Raw genomic sequence first — 25323 nt, 5'->3', positions numbered from 1 at the left:
TTAACATTCTAGAGGGAGGGCTGCATAATACAGCACTGTTGCTTGGAGTGTTACTTGTTATTCAGGGCTTTTCACAGCAGGAACTTTTTGCACCAGCTCCCTCTGTTGGCAGTTCTTTAACACATTTCTTTAATCAGTTGAGTCACCTGAGAAAGTAGGTTAAGACAACAACGTAAGAAGCACAAGTAGGACAAAGATCTGAGGAGGCTTGAAAAAACATCTAAACTCTCATAGAAAAAAAGTGGGTGTTTGGATTTCTGGATGTTCTTCACACTTTGATAGTGACACTTGATTTTTTAATTATTTTGAATTGGATGTGAGACATTAACTTTAAAGCCAAACACCTCACTTGACAATTTTCACTTTTTTTTTAAGATTCACATTAATTTTTAAGGCTGCAAGTAATGAGTAAAATTATCAATAGAATATTTTGTTATTAAAGGGAAACACCACCTACATTTAGAATTCCAATATGTTATTTCCACGCCCTAGGAAAGTTCAGTCAATATTTGTGAACATGAGCTACATCTCTCTCAAAGCCAAAAAAACAACAATAGAAAGTGAGTCTAAAAGTTGTGATGTCATCAAGTATAAAGTTTGCCCCATAGGCAATGAATGGGAGATTGATTTTATTGACCCACAGATTTCTTTTTTGATACCAAAATCATATTTATTCTATGGTAATGTTCTCAGCTCTGAAACAGAAGATGTACCCATGTACTCAGAACATTCCCCATATCAATTAATTCCCTGAAAAAATAAAATATGGTAATTGCAGTGTCTCCTTTTTTTATGTTTTGTTTTTGCTGTGAACAGATTTTTTTTTTTTTTTGTGGGAAAGAAAAAACCCAAATCCTTTGGGTGTGTTTTAAAAGTTCAGTGTGTAGGATTTAGTGGCATCTAGGGGTGACGTTGCAGAGAAATATGGTGGCCGAAGTGAAAAACATGAACAGCCGTGAGTAGAGCCAGTGTTTGGTTTGTCCATTCTGACCGACTGTAGAAACAACATGCCAGACTCCATGAAAGAGGAACCACTCTGTGTGTAGATAACTATTACTGCCCTGTGGTTGTATGCCTCCGCGCATGTTTGTGAAAACATCAATGCTTCACACCCATCTTTCCCTTGACAGCACAGAAGATCTATACAATCAGACAGTTTCAAGAAGGACACTCAAGACTAGTGTCACCAATTCAGTATCTGACCAAATATTTCCCCTTCTGTTCCTGAGATTTGCCATTGAATAATGGCCAGTGAAGTGTTTTATGCAGAACATTATTATGTCACAATGAAGTTGACCTTTAACCTTTTGGATATTAAGTGTCATCACTTCATTATTTTATCCTATTAGATGTGTGTGAATTTTAAGAAATTCCCTCACGGTGTTCTTGAGATATTACATTCACAAAAATGAGACAGACATGGTCACAGTGACCTTGACCGTTGTCCTGTGATGACCAAAACCTATTTAGTTCATTGCTGAGTCCAAGTGGACATTTGTGGAATTTGAAGAAATTCCCTTTAAGAGTTCTTGAGATATCGTGTTCACAACTATAGGACGTACATATGTGTGGTATTATATTACCATTTCTAGCCCCTAAATCCCACACACTAGACCTTTAAGACCAACACAGACCTACAAATTAACTTCTAAATCTGATTCTTTTTCTTAAATGCAAAATTAAAGAATGACAACAAAAAGCCAACTTTAAGAGGGTTTATTTTCAAACACTACAGGGATATAAATAATAATAGTGGTTACAACTGGTCGTCAGTACCTTGCATATTGATAGCAAAAAGGCAAAAACGTCCATCATTGACGAAATGTCTAAAAATCTACAAATCTAGAGTTCCCGTTAGAAAAAAAATATCAAATTAGAGGCATAATATGTACATATTTATATACATTGCTTAAGGCAAAAAAATCCAGTTCATCTGTACAAAACAACTTTCTATGGTCAACTGTTGCATGATTATGTCTATTAATAACAGCGCTACTTTCCAAAAGAGCTTCTGCCCTGGTTTTTAACATAGACATCAAGTGTTTGATAGAAACAAAAGTAGTGTTCGTTCATCATTCTAAGAAATAATTATAATCATCAGACTACAAAGTACAGAAGCATACTTGTAACCATCTCGTCAAAAACTAGATCAGTGGTGCTTAGATGGAAAAAAATCTAACTATTTCTTCTCCATGTGCCAAATGTCAGAGTGACGAACTATTTGAGGGCAGAGTGTGGTTTGCGTCCACTGCTGCTTCAAGTCACACCATTTTTCTCCAAGCACCGCCCTGTGTTTACTTAGACGTGTCAATCAGCCAGACTGTGCAGCATCTTTGTTTTCTCTGCTGCTGCAGTGAGGTCAAGTGAGTCCTCTGGTGGACGAGGACTGATCTGTGCATTCCACACATAGCAAACAACAACAACTTCAGAGCCTGAAAAACAAAACCGCTGACACATCTGACTCAACGAGGTTTTACACCCTATAAAGATGTCTGTCTTATGTCGGGGAAATGACCAAAGAAAGCTGCATATCGTCTTTATACACAGTAAACATTAGAACAACCCTGCGTGTCAAGTGGGGGCTTAGTAGGGTAAAAATAATTAGTAAGTTAACACTTGTCTTTTTGAAATGCGTCTTTCCACCCACAGTGCAGTTCACTGGCACTCTCAGAGTTAAGGTCCCACACGGGGAGACTGGTCCAGCTACCTCAGGTTATCCAGTTTTAATATGGCTCGGGTTCAATGCAATTTCCCTCCCTTTTTTCCTCATCCACAGTATTAGTGCAGCAGTTCACAGGGGTCATAAAAGAGAAGCACAGGTCCTAGTTGCCACCGTCTGTCATGCTGGAAGAGTCTGGAGAGGCCGCTGTTGGTGTTGATGGCTGATCTGTGCTCTGGGATGGTGAGCCGTCTTTAGGCCAGTGAAGTCGACTCACGCTCTGATGCAGTTCATCCAGTTCAGCTGGCAGGGGGATTCCCAGCTCCTGGTTGAGGGACAGAGCATCAAACCAGTCCTCCAGCTTCTGGAAAGGTGGACTAAAGGAGGGGGGAGGAGGAGGAGGAGAAGCAGGGAAGGCACACAAAGGGGTTTGAGGTTAAAACCAGACTGACAAGGTTGAGAGAAAACATGAGGAAGCCATCTGGCAGCAGAGGCACGCCCTTGTACAGGCAGGTTGAGATGGCATCTGTTTTTTTGGCAGTTGTTTTTCTCCCTCGCTGCTTCTGCAGACTCTTGAGATAAAATAACTGGCTGGATAATATCTTTCCACGTGAAAGCGGACACATTTCTCTTTGACTGATTGATAAAAACTGTTATTCCCTTTTTAGCTGCACAGTACAACATGTTGCGTATCTCTACATTTGGCCTTGTTCAGGTTATTTAGACGCAGCGCTCTGACACTGCTTTTCATAATAAATGAAGATACTGCCCGTTACAAAAACAGCAGGTGCTCACCGGTTGTCTGGTGTGAGGTCACAGCAGGCCACGGTCAGTGGAAAGAAAGCTGGTGGACAGTCTTCAGGGAGGAACTTCTCCACAAACTTGCCAACATTCAGGCCAAAGTCCAGAGTCCTGGGGAGGCACTCGGGGTCTGCATAGACTTTTCCAACGATCTGGATTAGGAGACAGAGGAGGAGGTCAGCCTCAACACTTCAGAAATATCAGGGTGAAAAAATTAGGCACAGGCCGTAACATGTTACTAAAGAATACAACTACATTGTACATCTGTTGAGACTTGAAAGTCACTTGGCGATCTAATGTTTTGACAAGATTTTGTTGTGATGATGATCTGACAGCTACTACGCACCAAAAATAAGGACCACTGCCTTTAAATATAAGACTTTCTGACTCAGTGGACAGTTTTTAACAACTCAAAATGGATCTTTTTATTGTAGCCTAAAACCAGCAGCTGTCTGTTTTCATCTTTTGGGATTTTCTCTAACTTTTATTTAATGACTTTTGAATGGTTTTAAAGTTGTGTTTTTGTTTTTGCTGCTAGATTTTAGATATCTTAATATCAGAAGTTGCCTTTTCCTGGTTTGAAAGGCTGCAATACAGTAAAGTGATGTAGATTTCTGAACTTACCAGACTTTTCTAGCTGTTCTATTTGTTTTTACCCACTTAGTCATTGTATCCACATCACTGATGATCATTTATCAAAAACCTCATTGTGTAAATATTTTGTGAAAGTTAACAAGTCAATAATCGATCAAGGTCAAAAATATTGTATCTGAATTTCTCCACATTACCCAGCCCTGTGCTTTGACAGCAATTATTGGTGTTTTCCTGAAAGCTCTCACATCCAGGATTTTAGAATCGCCTGACAAAAAGCATTGCAGTCACAGCCTATGCTATCTGAAAATCAAAGCAGATAATCAGGGTAAAACCAATATGTTCTTACCTCACAGAGCACAATTCCAAAGGAGAAAATGTCCACCTTTTCATCATAGCGTTTACCTGAAATAACATTGAGTAAAAGGATAAAGGAAATACACTCATTGCCTCACTCACAGAGGAAATAATCTTTTGTAAATCAGTTTGGTAATTCTTTTATCGTCAGCAGCTCACCATTTAGCATTTCTGGAGCCATCCAGTAAGGGTTTCCCACGACAGTGTACCGCTTCTTTCTGTCGATGCGTCTGAACACCCTCTTCTTATTGGTTGGTTTTTCGGGCGGAGGCTTCACTTTGTCCTCCACAATGAGTCGGGACAGTCCAAAGTCAGCGACGACCACAGTGTTGTCCTGTTGAGAGATGACGCTTAATGGTTCATTTTGAACTTGAAGCAACATTTTTAGTTACTTATGGAAGAAGAATGAATACTATGCTAATATCAAGGAATCATAAGTGTGGTTAAGTCTCTTGCAGGCTCTAGATCAGAATCTGCTGAAATAATGCAATACTCTCTTTAGTTCATACTTAACTTGCTTACAATATTTTACAGCTAGCCTTGCTCATGCAGACACACTGTCTCAGCAAATAACAGGTCTGGGAACTACTTCTACTCACAACAGAATGCATGCCAACTTTTACTCGGTTCATGAACAGAACAAATCGTTCACACCCTTTGTTCCTACTGTTCAGATTCTATGACATGTAATGGCTGGTAAGATGCCATGTCACCTACCAGTTTAACCAGGCAGTTGTGAGAATTGAGGTCTCTGTGTATGATGCTCATGGAGTGGAGGTAGGCCTGAAACAAACAGGAAAGAGTGAAAATCACATTTATATAGTCAAACTTTTCAGCACTATTTAAATGTCCTCCGTGACTGATGCCATCTTTAATCTTTCCCTGTGCCACAGAGCACATTTTTTCACATTTGGGCAGCTGGAAATAGCAGTCTGAGATTTCTCTAATACTAATGCCTTTGCAAGAGGCCAACTCACCATGCCAGAAGCGATGCTCTTTGCAAAGCTCACCCTTTGCTCCCATGGAAACGGATCCTGTTAGTCCCGAGTAAAGACAAAAAAAACAAGACAGAGAAATGAATAGAAGCTCCTCCAGAGGCCGTAATACATAACAGGGATCAATACAAAATGACTTTTGCACCAAGGTAGAGACAGGAAAACAATATTCAACAGGAACGGTAAACACAATTAAACCTCAAAATTGTCCCTCCTAAACATAGTTTAAATATAATTAGAGACAAAAAAGCCTTCACTCTCTTCTCCAGGCCATATGCTGAACTGAAATGCTCCTTTGAGGTAGTCAGCTGTGGGAGGAGGGGTCCCCTTTAAATTTCACCTGGAAACACTTTCTACAGCTTGTCGCATTCCACGTCTTGGCCTGTTGACATGCCAGCCGGGCCACTAAAGAACCAAGAGCCCCCCACCAGTGCAGAGTTTACTTCAGGTCAGCCCCCTCCCACATGACTCTGAGCTGCACACAGATCGCACTGTGGCCACTGAGGGGTGTTTTGTGCTCTACTGTGGAGGAGGAGAGGAAGAAGGTTTAATGAATCGACTGGTGTAACTCACCGTGTCTCTGATGAAATCCTTCAGAGTGCCTCCCTCGATATATTCCGTTATCAAATTGAGCCTCTTATCCTTGTAGAGCACACCGATGAACTTCAAGACATGGGGATGTTCAAGGCATCGCATCACTTTGACCTATAAATCAGGCAGAGGTCAGAAGATGTCTACTTTTACGACTGCAAGGTGATAATATCTAATCAGTTTCCACAAATGTAATCCATGAAGAAAAAATACCATAAAAATCAGACTGCTTTCGTGCAAGCCTGGAGCAAAACCCTCCAAACAACAAGGCACAAAGAGGTACAGAACACCAGCTCCCACATGTGGCATGCTTTCAGTTGTGAGTACAATAAATCACAGCTCCATGCAGAGCCAGAGGATTCTGTTTTGTCTGTGAGAAAGCGCAGGCCTCCTGCTGCAGATTACCAACCTCCTTTAGGAAAGTTTTCTGGTTCTCCTCATCACAACGGATCAGCTCCTTCATCACCATCACCTCTCCTGTGGCTTTATGAGTCACCTGTTAGTGGGACAAAAGCAACATTTTTACTGCTTGAAGCCCTTTGCATGACAAATCAAATATGTGAGATGGTGGAGATTTGATGGAATCAGGAGGCTGACCTTGATGGCCTGTCCGAAGAAGCCTTTTCCTAAGATTTCTCCGTGGATGAGGTCACATGGCCGGAAGATGCGATGAGAGCAGCTACTGGAGGATCTCAAGGACTCAGAGCGCCCAATGTCTCTTGTAATGAAAACCGTCTCTTTAGGAGAATTTGGCCCGGGTGACTTACATATGCTGTTACTGCGCCTGGAATACGGAGTATGGGGTTGATTAAAAATGACAAAAAATATGTACACTCATCTATACAGACCCACAATATGTAAGCTGTGTGGTTACTGGCTGCTATAACATACCTCAAAGACCTTCTTTTCAGTGTGCCTTCATCAACCACATCGGTTCTCTCCAGTACCGCATCAGAAGGTGACGACAGACGCATGCGTGAGGTGGCCGGGACTCCCAGATGGGTTCTCGGTGATCCCAGCCTGAGCCGGTCTAAACGCTGCCTGACTGGGTCATACTCTATGAGCAGCTGCAGCGTGTGACTGGTGCAGTGAATAAGATCATCCACCTACACAAACAAACGAGAGTTAGAGTTAATGGTGTTTTGAGAACATATATTAGGCTCTTCTTGAGATTCTCCTGAGTCCTCATCATCAATACAATTTGATTTTACTTACTTATCGACTTATCAAGGTCAGCAAAAACTATCTAGGTCATTGCCCTTGAGTTTACATGCGTGTTTGTATACATAAGAATGTCACCAGTATTTCAGCCATCATGATGCAAAAATAAACAGCAGGGTTTGGCAGGGTATTGTCTTTTGAGGAATGACTCTGTATCCCCATGTGCCAAATATTTAATACTTATTTAAGTGCAACTTAAGAGAGCCTGAGAGTGCATTTTATTTATTGTTTCGGTTGTGTTGTTTTATTTTATTTATGCTTTATTAGATTAAAAATTGTAAATATTTTTTATATCCAAATTCCAAAGTCTGAATATACTTAAGAATTTTCTTTCTTCTTCTATTTTAATATTCATTAGTTTATAAGGTAGGACAATAATAATTCCTTTCAAAAGTATGTCATGTTTTATGTGGATAAAACACACTTCTATTACAAATGAGAGTGAAGCATCCATTAAAGCAAACAGTCTTTCAAAGTCTAAGAGGTTTAGTTTAAGTACTACATATGCACTCACCAAGCTAAAAGTAATGCAGTCTAACACAGAGAGGTTCCCTCATTTATATAAGTAAGGTTAACAAGATATCAGAAAAACTTCTCTGTATAAGGCGATATCATTTAACAGCACCACAAACTACATCCTGCAAAATGATCATATAGTTGAATCAACACCTCTATAAATAAGTTTCAATGAAAAAAGATGATAAAGAAATGAAAGAAACTGCAGGAATCTCTGGGACTAAAATATAATCAAGACTTCAACGGATTAAAACTGGACAAAAGTCCGAACCGGGGATAATGGGTATGAATCGGATCATGTGTCTCTTCTTATGGAAGGGAAGTGCCTCTTTTTTTGCTTTTATGGACCAGTCTTGTAATGTAAAAAAAAAAAGATTGTAACAGTCACGACAGGAGGAGTTACTGCATGACCGTTGTATTCTGCAGACTGCATTATTGTTAGCTAAGTGTACCTAAAAAACTGGCGACTGACTGTACTTCTACTGCAAACGCGGCGAGCAGAGGAGTTAGATTAGTTCACATGACATGACTTAAATCACATCAACAGTCAAAACTAATTATAAAGCATGACCTGATCGCAGGAATTGTACTGCAACATTTGAGATGGGACACTACTATAAGTGCAGTCGTTCCACATACCGTCCTCTCCCAGCTGAAGAATGTACAAATGATGGGGGAATGTGAGGAATGCCAAAACTCACATTTGCATGCGTTGTATAACAAGAACATAGCTTTGCAAATTGCACACATGGAATGGACTTGCCCTTATTAGCTACGCTAATTAGCTTCATTTGAAGAATGTCGGACTGCATAACACTCTGTGAGAATCAGTGAAGTGTGTTAGAGGTACAAACCCACCTCCTCCTGCATCAGTGTCCCAACAGGAAGGCCGTTAATCTCCAGAATCCTGTCCCCAACGTGGATGGCATTTCGCACCTCTGGACTAATAAGCATCCCTCTGACTCTGGAAGAACACAGTGCCAACAGCTATACGTGAGTATTAGCATCATAGAGGTAATGTACAGATATAAAGACAGAGGGTTAAGGAGAAATGGGTCACACTCTTACATCATATTTAACTATCAATAACTGCCGTCTCTTGCCTCCACACACTTCCACACACACATCAGTGCCCTGCCATTTAGCAAACCTATAATCAGTTTTTCATTACTCATGCTGCCCACGTTAAACAGCAGGTTAGGTATGGAGACGAGCCTCCGTCAGGTCCCACTTACTCTTTGACTTGAACAGTCGCCGATCCATTGACGTCCCTCAACACTGTGACAGAGAAGCCCCTCTTGCCGTTGGCTGCAGAGGGCATCGAGATGAGGGTCACCGTGTGGGGCAGGGAGTCAAGGATTGAGTCGTGGGAGCGCTTTTCCAACATGGGTGTAAGAACCACCTGCTTGTAGCACTTCCCACTGCACACAACAGGAAAAGGGGGTGAATCACTACATGAGCGGACATATGCTTGTTGTTAAGTTACTGCTCAGTGATGCATAGAGTCAAGAAATAATAGTTAACAAATGATTAAACATTAACTTGAGGACACTGTTATTTTCCAAAGCCATCTTTGAATAATAAACTCACATGTATACTGAAAAAAATGCACGCTTCCTGTAAGAACAGGCAAGAAGTTACTATGAAGAATAAACGCCATTCATTCCTCCAAAAAACAATATGGTTCCTGTAACAAGCACTAACCAGAACTCTATAAAAGCATGTTGTGTTCAAATACAGAAACAGTATTACTTCCACAATTACTCACAACCTTTACTTCTACACTATATAATTAGCATAAATATGAGATGGATGTTAAGCCTCAGCAATAACTGCCAGCTGCATGTGTTCCCAACTCCTTCTGAAGTCCACGTTGCATAAAGCTTTAAAACAGAACAGTGCAGATGACTTACCAGTAGAGTTTGGATCGTTCGACTAAAGCGTAGGTATCCCTGTCCTCAATCACCACCTTGCAGCTCAGACACACAAAGCACTCTGGGTGGTACTTGTGTTCTCCGGCCACCTGGGAACCACAAACAAAAACGCACCGATCTTCAAAATGTTGACTCCAAGCAGAAAGAAGTGAAATGCTGACTGTAAGGCTGCTGCTTTGCTGTGCTCATCAGAGATGAGTGTGCTGCTCTCTGCCCTCCTCCCACTGTGAGCGCTGACACGGCCGCAACACCTGCTTTACTCTCACGCTGTCTGGAATCCGCTATGATGTCACCTCCCTCTACAGGTCTGAGCCACAAGTCTCTGACGCTTTCAACTCCCTCAGACCAGCTCACATTCACGTGCTTTCTCTCTCATTAACACCGCCCGATTTCCCTTTCTGAGATTTAGATTACACTCCCATTTCATCTGGCTTTTAACTTCTCTCTCACGCAACGTGACATAATGTGTCCGCCTCTCAGCAACCAGGTACTTGGGTACTAATTATGCACATACCTCAGGACAGAAAATGTTGATTTCAGGTTTAATCATGAGATCTAAGTGTTATGCCTACATTTTAGATGTGGCTCAGGGGAAAATCTACACATGTACCTCAGTGACATAGAGAGAAAGTGAGGCAGGAAAAACAGAAGCTGGTAAAAATGCATAATTACAGAGAGGTTAGGAATTATTCTGAAACACAGGATGTGTCCCATCATGAATATTATACTACATAATGTTAGTATAATCTTTATGATACACAGTATTCACAGTTAAAACTAGGCCTGTCACGATGACTATTTTTGTTGGACAATATATTGTCCCAGAAATAATTGCGACAAATAATATAACTGTCATTTTGATTCCATTTTATACCACTGATATTATAATGCGAGTACGACCTTATAAAGAGCGATGAACTTTTAATTCTTAAGGATATTCACACACTGTAACTGGAACATGAAAAACAAAATAAGGCTTTAAAAAAAGCAATTCACACTTGTTAATATAAACAATAAAGTATATATAAAATTATGGTAACAAACCAAGTGATGCCTCTAGACGAGGTTAGTTATGCTCCAGTACCACTGCAGTAACCTCCATAATCTGGCAGGTGTGCTGCAGTCGGCTCCCAGGGGTGGTGTCAATGGCCTGGGAGCCAGGCAGTCTGCTGGAGCATTTACGGAGCAGATGATGAAGTTGTTGGAGTGTAAAACTAAAAACGACAGACTTTCCTGCTCGTCGCCAGGAGTTGGCAAGCAAACGACTGTCAGGACTGTCACTCCAAATGTGCAGCCACAGGCTACCGGTAAGCTACACTGTGTCATCTTTGGAGTGAAGACTCTTACAAGTGGGCGGAGTTGGAGAAAAAAAGGGACATTCACTTTGCCAAAGTAATGGTGGTGAAGACCCTGATTTTTGTTTTGGCATCATGTTGGCAAAAAATATTGGTGACATTCTTATGTTAAGAAACACATGTTAACACAATGGGCAATATCAAGTTCGTCAAAATGATCGAGGTCAAATCTTTATGTCGTACGATAGTTGATAACGTAAGTATCATGACAGGCCTACAATAGCCATTAGCATACTTAACCATTTCATACAGTACATGCTACGGTACATGTACTGTTGGATTTCAAATCAACAGCAACTTCATAATGTCACTGCCAAATAAATTTTGTTTAAAAAAGAGTTACTTCTGTTTCCTGCAATGTTCTTGAAAGTGTTTCAAAACCATTCATAATGTGTTTTAATTTTTTCCAACCATGAGAAGTTCCTCCATTTCCTTATGCAGTTCACATAAAAGTGTTCTTTACATGTCATACTGACTGTTTTGTGTATATTTTATTTGGTTTGTTGGAAACCACAACACACTCAAAACCTGTGTAGAATGAGCATGTTGTATGGATTTGGGTCACAGCTATAGGATCATTGTTTCCTTTTCTGCAATTAAAGCATGCTGAAAGTTGAAACCACTATTTTTTCCCACATTAGCCACAGCTCTGAGTCAGTGCTGGGAAAGGAGTCCCTGTTGCTACAGACAGATTAGAGTGATGTCAGCCAAATCATTGTGACATCTCAGGAGTCTGTCTGTAACTCCCTGCCTTCGAGCCAAGAGCAGAACCACCGCCACAAACTGCAGTCACAACCTGCCTCGGGCTTCAACAGCAACACAGAGCTCGGCAAACTTGGCAAAACAAGATCAAAGTGACTAACAGTTAAGAAGGGCTCATTTTGATGAAGGTACAAACCCTGGCCAGCAAAGCAGATAAATTACATGAAATGCTCGTCAGAAAAAGTGCCTTAAAATACAACGACCATCTTCAATCAATCAATAAACTAACAAATAATTAAAACCAGGACAAAAACAAAACTGTCGTGGACTTGAATGCCTAACGAGCAGCATCAGCTCTGCATGACCCTCCTCTGCTGATGGCCCACAATGATTCTCTTTCTGGCCGAGGGACTGCAGTGCCAAATCAGCTCTGCCAAAAACATTTGGCTTCACTGGCTGATGAAGCAGGATGCCAATACTAAATAGAAGAGTTCATTGTGTTTGTTGCTTGGTGGCAGAAAGAAAAACTTCAGTCTGGCTCGATGTTGGACAAGTGACCCCGGTTGTGACCGGCAAGAGCTGCTGCCACCTGAATTTCATGTTTCAGCTTGTAGATACTAAATCAAAGCTGGTTGACATTTGGATTAACTTCGACATGCGCCACTTTTGCTGGTGCCAGATTTGACTTTTACTGTTAGTTCTTGGTTACTTTTTATTTACCTTGACTTAGTGTATAATTGTTACATTATAAAATATAGTTCCAAGGTGCACTGGCCTCGACTCCTGACTGAATCTGGCTTTCCCAGTTTCTGAAGAAACGTCAGACGTCTCTTGCTTAGCAATCAGACTTTTATTTGTAGAGGGAAGAATGTGTTGTTTTATATAGGCTTTGTTCAGATTGCCAGCCCAAATCTGCTTTTGGAATATTCAGATTTATTTTAGAAGGTCTGGGCAGCAAAAAACCCACATGAAATGCAATTTGTGCAAAATGGATTCATACGTCATTTGGAGGTGGTTTGAAATGCTATTCCAATCGGATTTTTCTACACATTGGTCTCAGTCAGGCTGCTCTGGATGCTCAAATTGGATTTTAGAGAGTCTTTTGCAGCTCTTGCCAGACAAGACACAACGGCGACGTCAGATCCAGAGTGACGGAAGTGCTGAGCAAAACGGAGAACAACAGACTGACTGAAGTAAACATTAACAAGAGACAGCAAGAAAGCACAGCGAGTACCGGTGCACTGACACTGCAGAAAATGAGTTTCAAATACTCAGTCGATATGCATCTATAACACAGCTACATAGTTACTGATGCCTATGCCGTTACCACAGCAACCCAGGCAGATAGGCTGGTGATGTCTGGACACACGATCTGATTGCTTAACAATTACAGTCTGTCCTTAAGATCTGATTTCAGAAACAAATCTTCAGTCTGAATGCAGCCTTAGTCTTACTTTAAGAATAGATACTTGCTCGATGAAACCCATCAGTACAGATAATGACATGAGTGGTGGACTGTGGGTAATATCTACAGAGCCACCTCACCACAGAGGACTGAACATGATGGGCTCCAAAACCACCTCATGTTCTAGCCTCTTACCACTAGATCCTCCGTGTACTTGAGGAAGTGACCCACGGAGATCTTCTGTACAAAGAGGGAACAAGTGTGGTCCAGAGCCCAGTCTGCTACGTTCAGCAGTGACCGCCGATGTAAAGTTTCACTCATCTGTAAATGTAATAATGGCCAAAAAAACAACCCCTCCGCCTTTTCATGTGTGTAAGTATTGATGTGAAGCAGTGGGGAGAAGCTGGAACACAGAGAGCACTGACACGCTCTGTGGGCATGCTGGTATTATTTAAGTAGAGGAGGAAATTGTTGGCAATTGTTGTTATACGATCGTGGCAGGGCAGACTTTAAAAGCCTGGCAATCCCATGTAGCAACTGACTAATGGGTTTTGACCCAGTGTTGGGCTTTATTAGACTGAAGCCTCACGCAATCACATGCCAGCGAACGCTAACAGCCTCAAAGGTTGTCATGCTCATTGTACAACAGAAAGAAAACAAAGGAAATAGAAGGAAACTTCACAAGTCTGGCTTTTTTAGATCTCTACTAGTGGGGCAGAAAAACAGCTTTAAGGAAAACTTCATCCAAAACAAAATGACCATTTTGTAAGTGCACACCCTGTGTTACGCTGAATTTGGCAAGAAGAGTGAGAAAAGTTTTTCTCACACGCACAACAACAGCAAACTCTTTTCTAATTTTAAATGCCTGTGTGTCCCTTTGTATCACTTGGTGTCCCGTCTGTAAATCTGTAGGGTTTTGTGAGTCCACGAACGCAGCGCCTGCACAGCTCTCTATGAGTTCTTCTTTACTGGGGGGGTAATTGATCTGTCAATCTGTTCAGAGCTGATCAGATCAGATCAAAGTATGGGAGGAGCGGTTGTTGCGAGTGAATGTAAACCCACCCAGTGCAATGAACGGTGAACTTTAACTTTCAATGTGCCTTATGTTCTGCTGCTCCATCTTGAGTGCACCCTGCACTCCGACAGTGTGGTGTTATAAATAACAGTTTATATTTTCCAATAGCACTCCTAATGAACGGTCAAGCTCCAAAAACTATCTCTAAAATCTATTTGAGGCAGCAGATGTTTCAATCACAGATAAATTAATGTGTGGGAAACCCTGAATATGTCGCAACATGTGGATGGAGAATTCTTTTCACTTTATTATTGATTTGTTCTGCAATTTTTTTTAAATGTATTTGTCATCTCCTATGGTCGTGTTTTCCTTGAACTACGCTACACTGCCTCCACAGTCTCCAGTGGTACTGCTCTGTATCGTCCCTATCTATAAGCTTTCTAAAAACATGCATAAACATGGACAAAATGAACACAGAGTATGGACTGAGGGCTCCGTCCATGTCCATATATGTATCTAACATTACATATAAATGAGCCGTAAGAGTGACCTCGCAGACGTGGACCCCCATAACTTCAGATCATCAAGAATTTTCCTTGTTTTAGGATTCTTCGTTCACCAGAAACAGACGAAAATAAATTAAATGTAACACAGGGTCAGTAACTGGTATACAAATGGTTACTTGGGGGTGAAGTATTCCTTTAAAGCTTACAGTGAGGATGATGTCAGAGGAAGTTAGCATGCCACATTAGCATTAAAAGAGCACTTCAGTCATTTAGTATTGCACTTCCAAAAAGTTGGGAGACTTGGACAAACGGTCCTAATTGAAGATACTGAATGTAGTCAAAGATGTTAGCATGCATTTGTAAAGTCCTTGCTGCCAAGTAAAATGCCCACATCTTTCAGATGCCACACTCTCAGTTTGTAACTCAAGACTTTCTGTTGTAAATATTTAGCCAAAAATTTACAAATGTTACTACACAACTGTTTTCACAGGCTGACGTGTAAAATCAGAGGAGTTCCCAATTCTCAATTAAAGGTAATTAGGTTTTGGTTCAGACAAAATTATTTTTATAAAATGTTATGTTGATTAATGTTTTGGAGCAAGAGAGAGTTGCTTTAACTCTTAAAAAGTTCAGTAGACTTACCATGGCAGGTCCAGTCATGAGCAGAGAGCAGCCATGACAGAGCTCTCCAAACTGCTCCCAGTAGTGTTTGCGACAGTACAGCTTGCCCTCCTTCTCATAGTACCAGTTAGTCAGGTGGTCACAGCACACGGAGCACCTGAGAGGACAAAAACAGTCTTGGTTATGTTTGAACAGAACAAAGTGGATGAACAGAGAAGAATGAAGAGATGAGGGCTTTCAGCAGGGGCTTTTTCCACATGTAAAGCAATCACCTTCAAGGGGGGACTGCAAAGACTCAAAAGCCTGGCGTATTATTTCAAAGACCTGTTGATAATTTAAGGTATGTGGTTGATGTCTGAAAAGATCCTCATGAAGCACAAACAAGTACTCTGTGTCTCCACCTTTTCCTGTGTAGGTTAACGAAATCAACTTGCATGTAAAAACAAGACAGTGGAGCAATTAATGTATAGTTTATGATGAAATAAATCACAGAGCAGCAAATCTGAGAAGCTGTAACCAAGGAATGTTTAGCGTTTTGACTTAAATGATAAATTTCAGGTTCAAATAAACACCAATTATTTCTTTTTCAACTCACTAATAGAAAATAAATTATGAATTTAACTTGTTTCAGCGCTATAAGTCAGAAAAAGGAACATTTGCATTTTGCTAAGAGTTAAATATTTGAACTATCACCCAAACCTAGTAACCTATCTGTGCATTTTTTTTTAAAAAAGCCATTCCTCATGTTACATACGTTACATACCGGTGAATGGTGTTAAACTGTAAAAGAGAGCCGGTGGAGAAACCATAAATCACACTGCTGAAAACAACACATTCAACAGTCTGGACGGGACAGGAACATTAGCTGGGGGCATGTTCCCATCGATGACAGCATGTACTTTCCTCTAGGTTTAACAAGGTGGAGGGCACAGTAAATATCTCGTTCCTGAGATGTGCTGGGTCTTGCATGTTCAGTGTTATTTTTGCAGTTTTACGGCGTAAGAAACAAAGAGTTGATCCATAGCAAGGAGAAACCTGCGAGCCTTTACAGATGATGGATGCGACTGAAATGTTTGAATATCCTGTGTGTGCACAGTACCAATAAGGCTGCCAAACACTTTAGGCAATTTCCAGCACCTTAATAGGATACAGTTGTTTAAGGGGAACTGCACTAGAACTTTGACAACAACATATAGCTTGTTTAAAGAGGCTAAAAAACCTTTACAGGGACAAAGTCCTCAGATCATCTGGTTGCTTATTGTGCAGTTTTTGCTTGCACTTACTTCACAGACTTCTCATTGTGCATTTTCTTTATCTCAGTCAAAGTAAATAATAACAAAGCATCCTTATAGTCTTGCGGTCAAAGGTGTTAACTATATAACTAACATCCTGGGTTCAGTCAGGGACACTGATCACATGATGTAACCATCAGTCACTATTTGCTGTCTAATTATGCTGCAAAAATAATAGTTCAGAAGAGGTTAATACTCAGAAGTTGACATACTTAATTCCATTTTATTGCAAAATAGTACTGATTGATTCAAGCTGTCACCGGAGAAGATACTTGGCAAATTAACGGGACATTTTTGGCCGTGACACTGGGACATAACGTTCAGAGTGAGGAATGCTAAAGTTGCCAGCTGACTGGATAGCACCTGAAAGCTCTGAGCGCTCCTTGAAACAAGCTGCACTGGTTATGCAAAATGGTGGCAGCAGCAGGTTGGACTGCCAGAAGAGAATAAAGGATGATCTTCTCTGTAGGAGATTAGATTACTGAAATGTCTGCAGTCTGTTTCTCAACCTTTCTGCGTAATTTGAGTGAGGATGCTCAGGAAGACTTTAGGTAGTGAAGAGCAGACAAATGAATCACAGTAAATGACGTATGTCACTTCAGTCTAGGTATTGTTGTTTTGCATTCCCAATTTCTTGGGAATGCAAAACTGTTCACAGGACGAATTTCTACTAAAGTCTAAGCTTAAAAACAAAAGTAACACAGCAGGTGTGATGCAACACAGGTTGCTACAGGACTGACAACAATAATAAACTTGTAACTGACACTACTGACTTTCTGATTAACAACTATTTCTAATTCAGGGCTATTTACATCGTAAGTTTAAATGACAAGTCAGAATATTACTTTAAGCAGGAATGTGTTTTTTAGTCTTTTGGTGCAGTGCTGGCAGCAGCTCTCAGCTGAGCCTCATGCATCACGTTGCTCTCTGCACTGCAGGTATAGTTGATCCAGGCTTATTGACTCTGGCAAAGAATGCAGATTTTTTCAGGTTTTCTGGCATTAGTTAAGAGGAAGCCGTCTTATGGGGGGAAGACCACATGTTTGTGCCTCTTGTGGAGAGAAAAGTGGAGAGAGGGGGGAGCACACGTTGTCTTTTTATTAAATAACATCTTTGTTAATTTAAGCAAACAGTCTGTTCTCCTGAGATGAAAGCAACAAAGATTAAGAATGAGCACACGGTCAGCGTAATAATGACTCCTGCCTGAGTCATCACGCTCTGACATGATGAGGGGAGGCAGAGCTGAAAGTTTGCTGAGGTAAAGACTGCATGAGTAATGGTAGCAAAGCTGCTGTGGCCACAGCTGCACTAAAGGCCAATTATCTGATCGGTGTGCGCTTGTCTGTTGTTTGTGTGTCTGGATGCAGAATTACACAAATTCTGTTTACGAAACTTTGTCAAGGTGCTGCATGTAACTCTGGAGAAAGATACTTGATTGTTGAGTCATCAAATACTGGAGCTTTGGGTTGGTGGTTGGACCAAACCACCAACCCCCTATTGTCGCCGTTCGCGCATGGGAATTATAAGTGTGTTACACATCAAAAGCCCTGATTGGCAGCCAGTGTGAGGGATAATAACAATTAAAAGGAGAAAGCCAAGAATGGGACGATGGATTGCTCTATTGTACGAAGCAAATTACAACCAAGCACCAGTGAAGATGACCTACCACCCAAAGAAAAGAGCGAGAAAAATAAATTAGATAGTATCACGAAAGCTACTTGTCTATTTTTTTCTTAACTTTATTGTCTTATGTCATGATAAGAGTGATAACACACTTATAGAGGCTATTGTGCAGAGATATACACATGCGCCTTGAGAGTCTGGCTTGGCCTTGGGCACAAAAAGTTTAAAAACCACACCATTTATAAGGCTTTGTGAAATTCTAAAATAAGTACAGCCAAACTAATGGTTTTGAATATTACCTTATCACATATTTATTATTTTTGGGTGTATATGCCAGCTAATAAGTAGCAGGAATTTGCCGTATTTCCAAAATATGTGTTGGCAGTTATTTAGAAAAAGTGTTACCATTAGTCTCAATTTACTTTATTAGTCATATATAGGTTCACACAGGGTCAGCAGTACAATGTAATGTATTGGACGAGAAAACTGGTCAGCTCAGCAATAAAACATATTACATAAAAATATAGCACTATATAGACATATGGAATTGAGGATTGTGTGTTTAATAAAGTGACAAGTTTATCCTACAGTACTGCACACATGAAATGAGAAAAAGGAATGACGTATGGGATATGAGAGAATGGAATGAGCACTATATACATACATGAGACAATAGGATTTGTGTGTGAGTGATGAGTGCATACATATATACTGCATGCAGGATTTGTGGCTGTCCAGGCTCAAAAGCAGCAGTCAAGTTGATAAGGCATTCCTCTGCATACACTTAATGGTGCAGACAGCAGCTAAGCGAATATGTGATATGGAATATATAGGTTTATGAGTGGAGAAGCCAGCCGTTATACAGTTTGTCCACCTGACAGCACTGGCAGGTCTATATTGTGTTAATAGTGCATAATGGCCATTATATTGTTATTTCATTTTAACTCAAATATTGACATCGGTAGCTGCCTCATACATTCAGTAGTGATCGAGCTGCAGCATACATTAACAATACTGGCAGGATCAGTATCACCAGTATTACCTAATACCAATGCACCCATTCATTCATGCATTCAGTCACTCATTCTCCATAACCGCTTATCCTGTTAGGGGTCGCAGGGGCCTATCCCAGCTGACATTTGGCAAGAGGCGGGGTACACCCTGGAAAGGTCACCAGACTATCTCAGGGCACCTGTGACCAATGCGCCCATTTGGTCAAATCAGATAAAAGAATAGAAGGACTTGTGAAAAGTGCAGTATTTAAACTGGTATGGTGTTCATAATCTGTCCAGGTGTGGCAAAAGGAAAAACAAAAATTCCCACCTGGTCCAAGTTCCTCTCAACAAAAAGCATTCCTGAACAAAACCAGCTGCTAAACTATAATTATTGCCCATTATGACCCTTAAGATATCAAGATGAAGTGATGTAAGGCTTCTTATAAAAACACCTGACTTCCCTCTAGACGGACTGGTGGTGAATGGGGGGCGGGCACGCTCAGGTGGTTCTTCAAGGAACAATGCAATGGTCCTGCCTGCACAAACACTACAAAGTAAACATTACTCATTTCCTTAAATCCACATTCCTGCTGGAGTGAATTCTTTTGGTGGAGTATGAAGTGGAGAGACCTTAACTTCAGTATTTTTCAACTGAGACCCTGTTTCCACAGGTATCAGACAGTTAAATTTAATGCTTTTTTAAAAAAAAAAAGAAAAAGAAAAAGCTCAAGACACCTTTTAACAAAATTTAGGACAGAATTTTGGACAAATGATCTTTTACTTTTACTTAAATATGAGGTCATGTGCAGAGGTAAGTGTTATGTGGGAATATGGTTATTAGAGTGAGTTCAGTCAATCGACATTTTGCCAACAGGTAAGTGCAGGTATAAAGTAAAATGACAGTATTATAGTTTTTAAAGATTTGTAACATTGGAAATGTGGACTTTTACATAGAAAGGCTTCACTCATTTTCACAGAAATAAATCAAAACATGGATAAATGAAATTAAATAAAATGTTTGTAGTAGTTGAGACCTCACAAATTCAAATTTAAGACAATTTAATGGCTTTTAAAGCCTTATTGTTGAATTTAAGACATTTTAAGACTTTTTAATGACTCAGACACCCTGGTTTTTGTGTCCCAGTGACGTATGTGAACAACACTTTTTGACATTGGTCCAAGATTGAGCAAGGGGGCCTGAGCCGGCAGTGACGAACAAGGCTGCAATGTAAACACTCAGGGCATGTTCACACAATCAGTTTACGTCAGCTAACAGTGCTTGTGTTTGCCAGATTTTACGTGTATCACAGCTTTATGCAAAGGATCCCTACAGACATAGGTCTTTTGTTAAAGCACAAGATCCTTTTTGTTGAACCAGAAACAGCCCCAAATCACCATCACCACATCAGTGTGATTTAAAATAAACAAACAATAATTTCATCATCATTATCACACACATTATTCAAAGTTTACAGATGCAAAATAAAAATCATAAAAGCCATCTTGGTTCATCTTTCCACTCCTCCAACGAACTAGCTCGAGTTTGGTTGAGATAAACCTTTAATCCATCCTGTTAGATGTGAAAATATGCTGGCTCCATTTATGCTAAAATTAATGTTTATTCAAATTGAGTCTGGTGTGTTTACCGAGAGTGATTTTGGGGCTGTTTCAGTTTAACAAAACGGATCTTACTCTTTAACAAAAATGTCTATCTCTGTAGGGACCCTATAATGTTGTTAGACACTTAAATTAATAAACTGAGCCTGTCAGTGGCAAAAACAAAGACTTTTAGTGGATGTAAATTGATGGTGCAAACATGCCCCAAATGGAGCAATGCAGCCCTATCTCTATACTGGACCAAATTAAAAATGTTTCCTCCAGTAGTCATTAAGACACAAAACATGAGAACATAGGGCCAAATAGAGTTAAAGTTACCCTTTAAGTTGTGTCCTTGCAGACCTGATGAGGGAGTGTTTCCCTTATAATGAGCCCTTATCTTTGGGTGTGTGACTGCTGTGCCTCCAAATGTTCCTCACAACAGCCTCTTTCCAAGGAGTGGAGAGCGACAATTGTTCCTCCATAACACAAAGGAAGTATATTAAGAACAATATTAAGTTTCTCAAAAAGCCTATGTGAATTTAGATTATATCTTTTCATTTATTCATGCATTTTCTGACACTGGGCGAGAGGGAGGGTACACCATGGACAGGTCCACAGACTATCATGGGGCTGACATTTTATGTATGTCCAAACAAATTTGTTGTGCATTTGCAATGTCATATTTTACTACAAAAAAATGAAATGAGGATACCATATGTCCAGAGGACGAAATATCACTCAATCCTGTATTCTTAAAAAAAGAAAAGAGAGAGAGAAGACAAGAAATACAATGTTCTTCTTGTGGCCAAGTATGATAATATCTGCAGCTCTATACACTTCTAGTCATGTATACAGATTGGAAATATCCAGCTCTCTTTGGCAAGAAAAACAAAGGATTCTGCAGTCAGTGTCTGGGACAACGGACTCACATCTCTGAATCGCCGTCTAGGAATGCAGAGCACAGCAGCTGAGAGGAACATGTCGCTACCTATAGGCCTCAATAACATCGCCAGGTTTACTGGAACAAGAGTGACGTCAGCTTGTAAGAATGTAACACAAGGTGGAGGTACGTGGAGGGGAGAGTGTGGCAGCATGTGGACAATAGACAATAGGAGCACCACAGGGGGGTATTACACCAACAAGGACATTTTATCTTATTTTGCTGTGCAATTTTATTAACAAGTTCAGAGATTTAGGTCATTAAGCATAATTGTGTGCAGGGATTAGACTAATTACTGCAGCGTGGAGATATGTTAGCCCTTGTAAGGAAAAATGCAATTTTAAATCCAAACCTCAGAGAGACAAACTGCAGCACATTACAATGACTGACAACACTGCAGTCTGGCTTCCCACAGACACGCAACAAAATCTAATATCTGCAAGTTTTAACTGTAACTGAAGACGATTCAGACGAAGATGCAGCGATAAAACATGATGGAAGATAAAAGTACAAAAGGATGGTCAGTAACACAACTGTGTCAGAAACGTAGCCTCCGAGATGACACGGGGAGCTGCATGTGTTATTGGGGAGTCAGTGTTTGGAAAAAGTGAAATTCCAGGTTATGTAAGGACAGCGTGCTGCTGGATACTGGCTACAATCTTAAAAGAGAGCTATTCCAGTTGTCCAAAACAGACAACACCGTCAGCAGCATTAAATTTATTCTATTCTTAAGGCTTTTTGGACTTGCCAGCAGTCGTCCAGAGCCAGACTCCAGTCATAAAAACCAAAGGATTTTTGGATATACTCTACACAGTATGTGGCTTGTGCTGTGCTCCAATCAGCCACATTCACAGAAACCCAGTGCTTACAGTCTTTCTTAGTCACTTTGGTACTTCTCTCAAATCAGAATTGAAATTCTCAAAACTACTTGTTCAACTTAAACATTTTCTGGTCACGTGTGCACAACATAAAGCACTTTCTCTCTCAGTGACTGTGCAGCTTACTTCATGTAGAAATCCATGGTATAGGTCGTCAGTCTGAAAAGCATCCAAGGCATTCTGAATATAAGTAAGAATTGTTTATCATTACATAGATGATCAATAATTTACATCCAATCACAGTGCCTTGGATGCTTTTCAGACTGACGACCTATATAGGACCTATATAATGGATTTCTACATTAAGCAAGCTGGACAGTTGTTTTTTACTTCGTGACTACTTGCCCTGTCCTTGAATTTTAGCGTAAATAACACCATTCCACCATTCCTGAAGTCACTGCAGATAATGGAAGATATCAATAATATAAGATATAGATAAGATATAAAGGGCTGCACAGACACCAGAGGATCTGGAACCTCTGTGATGATAATCACGTGGGAGATGAGTATCATATTTTGTCTGAATGTCCGAATGTAAGCTGAATGACTTACAGAGAAAGGTATTTGCCAAAGTATTATTCAAACTGTCCATCCATGTTTACATTTATTTTGTTATTACAATCAGATAAGCCAAAAGTAATTTGTAAACTAGGTGCCTTTGTTTAAGTAACATTGGTTGTACTTTAGCCACACTGTGTGAGTGTGTGTCAGTTAATGTTCCTGAGCAAGGCACCAAACCCCCATATTCAGGGTGCCTGGCCATGGGCAGTCCCCTTTGCTCTGACATCTCTTCTTTAACACATGTGTCAAGGTCCAGTTTGTGCTTGTGTCTGTATTTCGGGCCTGTGTGTGTGTTATCTGTAAAATAACATCAGAGTGAAACTGAATTTCCCCTTAAGGGAGGAATAAAGGAATACTTTACTGAGGGGGCATGTGTCAACCAGTTCTCTGAAACAGCCCACAGGTTCAGCGCTGTATGTACAGCTCTGTCTATGGAGTGTTTCCTATGTTTATATTTCCATTTATTATATCTTCCTTTGTGCTGCGTAGTGCTGTATAAGTCTTAATCTTATCTGTGTCACAATGACATGACCTGTCAACAAATTACAGTACAAACAGTAAGGGTGTAAATGTGAATCTTGAACAATCTCTAGCAAACAATCTCCAACATATAGTCATGTGTAATTTTGTTTCAATCATTGTCATCAAGCAGGTAAGAGGGAAAAGTATGTATTTTTAAAGGTGGGGGGACAGTTAAGTACCACAGTGACAGAGAAAAACAGTAATAATCTGTTTTATAATGTTAGTGTCAAGTTAGGCATGGTGACTACTAAACTTTTTCCATTGTAAATGCAGCTGTGATCCTGCTGTCAGTTCAAACCTCACATGACAATTTTTGCTAGCTACAGTTTGACCCAAAACTGTCATCTGATCTGTTTTATCTCACATGACACCAAGAGTTAAAGCAGGGAAAACCCCTGTGAGTGATAGAGATCATGTACAGTATGTCAGCATCCAGCCACAGGTTCACTGCCTCACACAGAGCTATCTGACTATGGGGCAGTGACCTGTGAAAACCAGAGAGCTCACATCAGCTCCAGTGTGGCAATCATTAAGCCTCAGAGCAGAGGTGGAGAGCCTGCATGGGCAAAGTCCTGCAGGGACAGCAGGACCATTTCACTGACCAATCTGTATACAAGAACCTGGACTGTCCCCATGCAGAGGTCTGTCAGCTGTGACAATAACTGAACATCCTACATGGTGCATTTTGTGCAGAGAGGCACACAACAATGGTGAATTGTTAAAAAAACAGATCTAGGAGGCCCATGTTGAGGCTACAAGACAGAAGCTTCTGGGATTATCCACAAGGCTGTGAAGTACACCCAAACAGAGAAAGCAGCCAGCATGTTGACCAACAGAAAACAACAATTGTGTCCATGTCAGTGCAAAATGTTCCCCCACTTCTTTCTATGAACACAAAGCAGTCACTTATCAAACTGTGGCTGACAAAGGCGAGCTCATTACAGTACACAGAGTACTTGCAGGCGTGTTTAAAATCATAAACTGGAACACTTACTGAAAGCAGGCGTTGTGCCAGGTGTCCTGAAGGACTTTCGTGTGAAACGAGTCCTGGATTTCTCCTCCACATCCCGCACAGTAACAAGTAACTGTACCTGTGAGAAATGACAAAATGTAAGCTTAAACTGGAGAAGCACTGTATGCTTAAAAGTCTGGGTAAAAGGGTGAAACTAATTATCTGAAAGCAAATGAATAGACAACAGGTATGCTCGACGTTACACTGAAACTGCACAGAAACTGAGCTTTAAACTTGCAACACTGAATCAACCCACCGTGTAAAACCATGAGGATACAACACTGCAAAATGGAAACACTGTAACCTTTCCTCAGTATAAAGTTACAACCTGAGACATTTCTTACCTCCTGGTTCCTCCATCTACTTTCTGGGTGTCGTGGTTATTCAAATCCTTTTACAAACTTTTCATACTGGAGCAGGGGAGCTGTGATGCGCCGCTTCAGAGTCTCATTCCTCCCCGTCGTTCAACCAGGATTCACAACTCTGAATACCTCAGGAAAAGAAGCACAAATCCCTTTAATTCTCCGCAGGAAAAAAGGAAAAAAGGAACCACACACTCCTTCTGGACGAGGCTGCTGCTTTCTTGCCGCTGGCAGGATAACTGACGTAATGCAGTCTTCACATTCCTGTAC

At 40.6% G+C, this 25323-nt stretch overlaps 1 protein-coding gene across 1 annotated transcript; it reads right to left on the bottom strand.

Moving 5' to 3' along the window:
- Positions 1 to 1700: 1700 nt before the first annotated feature.
- Positions 1701 to 25323, bottom strand: limk2 (LIM domain kinase 2). Its single transcript, XM_050050045.1, has 16 exons — positions 25036 to 25323; positions 24674 to 24770; positions 15291 to 15426; positions 9645 to 9754; positions 8967 to 9152; positions 8590 to 8695; positions 6886 to 7100; positions 6592 to 6778; positions 6404 to 6490; positions 5977 to 6108; positions 5386 to 5442; positions 5126 to 5191; positions 4568 to 4742; positions 4401 to 4456; positions 3455 to 3612; positions 1701 to 3036 (listed from the first exon to the last, which is right to left on the bottom strand). Exons 1-16 carry the CDS (start codon positions 25049 to 25051, stop codon positions 2823 to 2825), a joined length of 1998 nt encoding a protein of 665 aa, XP_049906002.1. The 5' UTR covers positions 25052 to 25323; the 3' UTR covers positions 1701 to 2822.

Source organism: Epinephelus moara, chromosome 8, assembly GCF_006386435.1.
Source record: "Epinephelus moara isolate mb chromosome 8, YSFRI_EMoa_1.0, whole genome shotgun sequence".
Classification (NCBI taxonomy): domain Eukaryota; kingdom Metazoa; phylum Chordata; class Actinopteri; order Perciformes; family Serranidae; genus Epinephelus; species Epinephelus moara.
Note: the sequence above shows the minus strand (reverse complement) of the source record. Positions and strands in the feature narration are given on the sequence as shown.